At 45.7% G+C, this 8153-nt stretch overlaps 1 protein-coding gene across 1 annotated transcript in view; it reads right to left on the bottom strand.

Annotated features, from left to right (window-relative positions):
* Positions 1 to 8153, bottom strand: part of CNTNAP1 (contactin associated protein 1) — an 80895-nt gene that overhangs the window by 26789 nt on the left and 45953 nt on the right. The window contains exon 18 of the mRNA XM_075845590.1: positions 13 to 252. Coding sequence (XP_075701705.1) covers positions 13 to 252 — 240 coding nt within the window. The remainder of the gene's footprint in view (positions 1 to 12; positions 253 to 8153) is intronic.

The raw sequence follows: 8153 nt of genomic DNA, 5'->3' as shown, positions 1-8153 counted from the left end.
ATGACTGAGTACCTCTGGTGCAGAATGGTCCTTCATAGCCTGTTCCATTACAATCACAGATGTAGTGGCTGTATCTCTCAACACAGCGGGCTCCATTCTGACACTCCATCTGGGGATTTTCACAGTGGCCAGTGCAGTTGGTCCTCACGCCTATAGTTTCATTGGCCTTGCCTTCTAGATCTAATGTCACACCATTCATTCGAAGCCCTCGGAGACAGCCAATATAAGGTTTCATCCTGTAGTCTGCTGAACCTGTTAAATTAAATAAACACTTAAGTGGGTGCTGCGTTAATAATCAGAATTGCATCTCGGTCGCTGTGAAAATGAGCAAAATATGTTTATGTGACTCCATCTCGTATGAAGAATCCATTTTGTGTTTTGAAGAATCATCTGTTGCTCTGTAAAATTAAATTTATGCTGGGATTGTCTGGACACTCATAAGGTTAACATCCTTTTTTTTTTAAACTCGTTTTATTGAAAAACAAATGTTAGTTTACAGCAGAATGAACTATAATGCTGGATTCACACGAGCACATTACGTCCGTAATTGACGGACGTATTTCGGCCGCAAGTCCCGGACCGAACACACTGCAGGGAGCCGGGCTCCTAGCATCATAGTTATGTACGACGCTAGGAGTCCCTGCCTTGCTGCCGGACAACTGTCCCGTACTGAAAACATGATTACAGTTCGGTCCGGGACTTGCGGCCGAAATACGTCCGTCAATTACGGACGTAATGTGCTCGTGTGAATCCAGCCTCAAAGGTACAGGACAACAGCGTCCCTATAATTGTGACAAAGCACACACAGGTGCTGAATATAATAGTATAGCATTGCAGCAATATATAAAACATAACGAACTAGTTAAGGTACAAAAGTATAGAAGATATCAGTCAGAGTGCACATAGTATAACACACTTTACAAGAGGTCCGGGAGATCAACCCCAAGCGGTCAGCACAGTCACTATCTCCCCACTCCACCGCCAGGTCTGGTTCTCTGGAGGAGTAAGTAGTATCTGGAGATCTGCACCACGAGTCCCAAATTTTATTAAATTTGTCAGGGCAATTTCTGTGTTTGAATATAATACGTTCGTACGAAACAGTAGAATTAACCATGTGTTTCCAAATTGCAACATTGGGAGGACGTCTATCCATCCACTGTATAGAGATGCCTTTACAAGCCAAAAACAAAGTCTCACGCAAAAAGATTCTTGTATGATAAGGCCATAGTTCTTTGTCTAAAATGCCAAATAAACAATTTTCCGGTTAACCTATAATAGGAGAAGGTAAGATCGATTAAGGAAACTAACAATTGTTTACCAATAGGACTCAATGAGAGGACATATCAACACAATATGCCAAAAATCAGCTGGAGCATGGGAGCATTTAGGGCAAGAAGGTTCAGGAATGCAATTCATCTTAAATAATCTTAAAGGTGTCAGGTATGCTTGATGAATATAGTACAACTGAATGAGCTTGTTATTGGCTGCAGGCGATACATGTAAATGAGATGTTAATAATTCCTCAGTAGTCTCTTCCGTGAGTGACGGCATCAGTTGGGACCATTTCGATGTAGTTGGTAGGGGAACATTAGATGCCTTATTTCCAATCAGGTGAGCATAGATAGCAGAAATCAAACCCCTAGGACCTTGGGATCTGACCACTCCGATGAGAGGATAGGAGGAGATGGGCTGGCGCGTTTCCGGGAATTGCGTCGCAAGCAGATGACGCAACTGAAGGTAACTGAAGAAATGCGGTCTTGGAATGTGAAATTTTTCTTGCATTTGTTCGAAGGACAACAAAGCATTACCATCATATAGATCATTGAGCACCTGTATGCCTGCGTCAATCCAGTATGTTGCATCTGGGTAGTTGCATAAAGACTCTAAATTGTCAGTGTGCCACAGTGGAGTTTCCGCCGGAATGTCAGACAAACTTGGAATTCGCCTTCCATACTCCCCTGGCCGTACGATGGATAGGTAACAGAGATTCTAGGGGTTCGGTGATGAAACAATACGGGCCATAATGAGCTATGTGAAGAATAGTCCAGTAACATGCCCTCCGGGCCAAGACAACAACTTGTATGATTCCAGGAGCCAAGGTACTGGAGTTGACCAGGCAAATAGTAGAGGTAAATATCTGGGAGAGCAATACCAGCCATCTCTGTTGGTCGTTGCAGTTTGTGTAGGGTCAGTTTGGACCTAGAGTGTCCCCATATAAATTTGATAATTAGGGAGTCTAGTTGTCTGAAAAAGGATTGCGGTATAGGAAAAAAGACAAGCTGCATAATATAAAAGACATTTTGGAAGCACTACCATCTTTATCAAATTGATTTGGCCCATTACTGATAATGGAAGGGCTGCCCATATCTTGAATTTCTCCCTAAAAATGGCTAGAAGAGGGAGAACGTTAAGTGGAAGAGAGAGTGCCGCCTTTCCAGCAATATGTACTCCCAAATACTTGAAGTGATCAACTACTGCAAAGCCTTCAAGTGTAGAACCCACAGGCTGTGAATCTCCAGGGTGAAGAAACAATAATGCCGACTGTCCAATTAATACGAAGTCCCGAATAATCACCAAATTTGTTTATAAGGTGCATTGCCCTAGGTAAGGTAAGCTGCGATTGTGAGACAAAAAGCATGATGTCGTCTGCGTATAGAGCGATACGGTCCTCTCCTGCTGTATGTGAGATACCCTGCACCTCTGTGTCCGATCCTATGGTTATTGCCAGGGGTTCCATCGCATTAGCAAAGAGAAGGGGCGACAGGGGGCATCCCTGTCTCGTTCCCCGACCAAGCCCAAATTAGGTGGATGTTAGACCGTTCAGGGATATATTGGCCTTTGGATGTTTATAAATGATCTGTATCCATGGCACAAATGCAGTACCAAAGCCAAAACTGGAAAGGACTCTAAAGAGATAGGGCCATTCAATGGAGTTAAATGCTTTGGCGGCATCCAAGGAGGCCAAGGCCCAGTCATTATTGCCATGTTCCCCCCATCTGCGCCACTGCCTTAACCCTCCATAGATTGTCAGTGGTACTTCTCCCAGGTATAAATCCTGATTGATCGGAATGGATAAGATCAGCAATTACCGAGTTTAGTCAGATCGCAAATACTTTGGTCAACAATTTGTAGTCCGTATTGAGCAGGGAAATGGGCCTATAGGAACCACAATCTATAGCTGATATATCTGGTTTCAGTAGCACTATTATAGTGGTATCATAGAACGAAGCAGGTAAAGTCTCTCTTTCAAATGATGTATTCAAAATGGTAAGTAACTGAGGTAGTAGGTGATCCTGGTATTTGCTATAGACTTCAAGTGGTATTCCGTCAGGGCCGGACGACTTGCCCTTTGCCATAGTCAACAAAGCCTCTTTCAATTCGGTTATAGTGATAGGGGCGCCCATAAACTCTCGTTGTAACGCAGTCAGCATAGGTATATTTATCTCTGATAGGTAATCCCCGATATTCGATGAGGAGACCTGTAACTTTAGAACTGTAAAAGGTCCCTGTAGAAGTCTGAAAAACGTGTGAGAATATCCACATTATGCAGGGTATCCAGTGGCGTAACTACCGCGGTAGCAGCAGTAGCGGCTGCTACGGGGCCCGGGGCTTGAGGGGGCCCGTGCCGCCAGCCGACACGCACACCCAAATGCCCGGTGGCGCCGCTAGCAGCCGTTATGGCTGCTACAGCGGTAGCGCCGCTACTGTGGGGCCCGCGCCGCCGAGCCTTACACATGCCTGTAGGTGTCGTTAGCACCGCAGTGGGCCCCAGTGCTAGCGGCAGCCAAATACATGTATTAGCACTGAATGGCCGGGCATGTTCCGTGCCTGACCATCCAGTGCCTTACAATGACACTGATTGGCTAGCGGCGCGATGACATCATCGCGCCGCTTCCATGCTTGGATGGTGCTGATTGGCGGGGCAAGTCATTCTGCCCCGCCAATGAGCGTCATTGGAGGATGCTCGTTCAGCTCCTGCAGACATGCTCAGAAGAGAGCATGTCTGCATCGCCAGTGAACAGCGTGGGAACGGGATCATGTGAGTATGTCAAGTTTTTTTTTTCCCCCCTCATAAAAGTGTGAAAGGCATTATCTATAGTGGGGGGGGTCTATCTACAGGGGGGGGGGTCGTCTTTATGTGGGCTATTATATATATATATATATATATATATATATATGGGGTCTATATGTGGGCCAGTAGCTACAGGGGGCTCTATATGTGGGCCATTATATACAGGGGGGTCTATATGTGGGGGTGTGGGCCACTATATACAGGGGGCTTTATATGTGGGCCATTATATACAGGGGGGTCTATATGTGGGGGTGTGGGCCACTATATACAGGGAGCTCTATATGTGGGCCATTATATACAGGGGGGTCTATATGTGGGGGTGTGGGCCATTATATACAGGGGGCTCTATATGTGGTCCATTATATACAGGGGGGTCTATATGTGGGGGTGTGTGCCATTATATACAGGGGGCTCTATATGTGGGCCATTATATACAGGGGGGTCTATATGTAGGGCACTATATACAGGGGTGGGCTATATGGAGAGCACTATCTATAGGGGAGCTATTTTTTTAGGGTGCTTTCTATAGGGGTGGGCTATGTGTGGGACACTATATACAGGGGTTGGGTTACCTGTGGGGCACTAGCAACAGGGTGGCTATATGTAGTGCACAGTCTAAAGGGGTGGGCTATATGTGGGACACTATATACAGGGGGAGCTATATGTGAGACACTATCTACAGAGGTGGGCTATACGTGGAACACTAACTATAGGGGAAGCTATATGTAGGGCAGCACGGTGGCTCAGTGGTTAGCACTATTGCCTTGCAGCTCTGGAGTCCATATGTGGGCACTATCTACAGGGGCTTCTATGTAGGTCACTATCTACAGGGGGCACGGTGTGTGTGTGTGTGTGTGTGTGTGTGTGTGTGTGTGTGTGTGTGTGTGTGTGACAGTTATATTTAGATGTGTTTAGAATTTTAACTTTGTTTACAGGTGCAGAAATGTTTTAAAAGTGAGAAGCTGAAGACATCTGAGCGGAAAACTGCAGAAGTGGGTCATGGCGGGAGAAATCCATCATAGATGTCTGAACCGGAGGGAGAAGAAAAGAACTAGAATCTGAGACGTCACCGGTGAGTCACATAATGTAAATGTTTATTCTGCCTCTAATCAGTATTGTAGTCACTGTATGATCTGCAGCGAGATGATGGTGATAGGATTTTTTTGTGAAACCGCATCTCCCAGCATATCCTTACCATTGTTCCGGCCATGCTGGGAGCTGTAGTTTTACGCCGTACAAACCTATACGCAGTGGCGTAACTACCGCTATAGCAGCCATAGCGACTTCTACAGGGCCTGCAGCATGAGGGGGCCCGTGCCACCCGCCGGCACGGCCCCCTCCGATGGCCGCAGGCTCCGCTAGCAGCCGCTATGGCTGCTACAGCGCGACGCCACTGAAGGGGTTGTTCCTACAAAAGACATGCATCCCCTATCCACAGGATAGGGGATACATGTGGGATCGCTGGGATGAGGAGAACGGGGGACCGAAAGTCCCCCCTAAGTTCTCCATCACAAACCTCGGACTTCCGGGGTCTGTGTCGGCAGCTCCGTAGAAATGACTTGCGCACCGGTCGTGCTTCTGCGCATGCGTGACCAGCGCTCCTTTCATTTTTATTGAACTGCGCAGACGCCGGAAGTCCGAGGTTTGTCATGGAGAACTTCGGGGGACTTTCGGTCCCCCGTTCTCCTTATCGCTGCCAGCGATCACTCATGTATCCCCTATCCTGTGGAGATCCTGTGGAGAGGGGATGCATGTCTTTTGTAGGACAAACTATAGGCCGTTTTTTTTTTGGGGGGGGGGCTATATGGCGTTATCTACAGAGGGGTTCTGTATGGTGTTATCTACAGAGGGGGTCTGTATGGCGTTATCTACAGGGGGCTGTGTATGGTGCTATCTATAGGGGGGCGCTGTGTGGTGGAATCTATAGGGAGGCACTATCTACAAGGGGGGGGGGGGTTGTGTGATACCCAGCAGAGGGGGGGCCCCAGTCAAAAGTTTGCTATGGGGCCCAGTCTTTCCTAGTTACGCCCCTGAGGGTATCCCCTGATTCGGAGTTCATACATAATATAGCTGGTGAAGTGAAGTTACTATGTATGAGATATGCCAATAGACTACTTGACTGATTACTGAATTCGAAGTACATCTGATTAGAGAAGAAGGTACGCCGTTTAGTCTTTTAATGGAGGAAGAGTACCCCGCCGTAACCAACTCTGCTGGTTGAGGGGAGAGGGATTAGTAATAAACGTGGCTTCAAGGGTTGTACAGTCAGTGGCTAGCAGCTGTTCCATGTTAGAGGATTGCTTCTTGAGATACAAGCTCGAGGATTATAAGCAACCACGTAGATAGGCTTTTAGTGCATCCCATAGTGCGGAGTGATTATCAAAGCAGAGGTTATCGTCAAAGAAAAGCATCAATTGATCCAGTATGCAGTCCTGATCACGAAATGTATCTTCCTCATCAGTTGTGGACACAGATTGATTTTAACCAGTATAGGTGAGTGATCCGACATAGCTCTGGGGGAAATGGGAAAACATCTCCATCATGCTATACACTTTAGAATTACTGCACACGTAATCTATCCTAAATAGGGAGTTCCTTCCAGGAGTGAAGCAGGTAAATTCCTGCTTGGTTGGGTTGCGCTATCTCCACATGTCAAGCCAGCACATCTCCCCCCAAGAAACCAGCCAGAGGACAGGATGTATGTAAAAGGTCGAGCAGACCCCCAGGGAAGAACTTCTCTTTGGAAGTATCCAATAGAAGGTTAAAGTCTCCCATACAAAGCACTTCCACTGTGGGAAACTGGGTGGCAAACTTAGCTGCTTCATAAAGTACAGTCATAGGTTGCCAGGGGTGGGAGATCCAGCCAAATTAGCACAAATGGTTGGCCTTCTATCCATGCATGTATAAAAATTGACCTGCCGTCCTGATCTTTCTGAACCACGTCAGGTTCCGATCTGACCGACTTGTGGACTAGAATGGAGACTCCTCTTGAATAGGAACTATGTGTGGAATGGGCCGACCACTGAATCCATGCTCGGTTCAACCAGTGGGTAGTAGATTGTGTGAGATGTGTCTCCTGAAGACAGATTATTTGTGGCCCTTGGTTACGGATAAAAAAAAGTTTGATTCCTCTTATGGGTGTCACCCAGACCTCTTACATACACAGATAAAATATTCAAATGTCATGCCACTCCAAAATTATACAACAGTTTAGTGATAAACTTGTAAACAAAACAGTTGAATTAACCAGTTAATGGATCAGTTATACCCGTAGCTATGCGCGGGAAAGAACCGTGCAGCAATAGGAACTACTAGTGTACTAGTATACAAAAACTTTTTGCATGATAGGTGTGATAGCGTGGGCAAAATGGGGGATCACCTATACAACTTATAGATAATACAGGTGAGCAATAATAAAACCTAAATCAGCGTTACTTTTTCCCAGAAACTTGAATATTCTGATCGCTAAATAAAACAACAGCACATAGCATCACCTGGAATGATCAAGTCGGTGCCTACCCCTATAGGATTTTTAGATTAATTATGAGAGACTGGGCACGAGAAATACCTGTAGATTTAAGAGTAATTCAAAGCCATACATAGCAATACTGAAACATGAATTAGTAGCACGAGAGAGTAGAAGAGGAAAAAAATCTAAGATTGTGAAACTGAGCTCTCAAGCATCCTATCTGAACAGAAAGTAACCCTCTTATATAACGTATACTAGTGCAAATAAGGAGTTAGCGAATGGTCAGGCTAATGACCTAACAATTTTTTTTAGAAACTGTACACGCATATACACATCTGGGAATTCTAGACTAGTTAACAAATTATAGATGGCGGAAAATTCCAAGTGGAGTGGAAGTTTTAGTTTCTAGCGACGAGGAGAACGACCCATAGAGCTAATCCAATCGTCAGCTTCTGTCCGAGTATTGAATAAAATAGTCTTTTCCTGATGAATGACTCGCAAACATGCAGGAAATGCCATAGCATAGGAGATTTGGAATTCTTGAAGTCGTCTCTTGACTTGCACGAAGGAGGCCCGTGTTTTCTGCAAGGCAGCTGAAAAAAAAACAGGAAA

The sequence above is a fragment of the Rhinoderma darwinii genome, chromosome 13 (assembly GCF_050947455.1).
Source record: "Rhinoderma darwinii isolate aRhiDar2 chromosome 13, aRhiDar2.hap1, whole genome shotgun sequence".
Taxonomy (NCBI): domain Eukaryota; kingdom Metazoa; phylum Chordata; class Amphibia; order Anura; family Rhinodermatidae; genus Rhinoderma; species Rhinoderma darwinii.
This window is presented reverse-complemented; position numbering and strand designations above follow the sequence as displayed.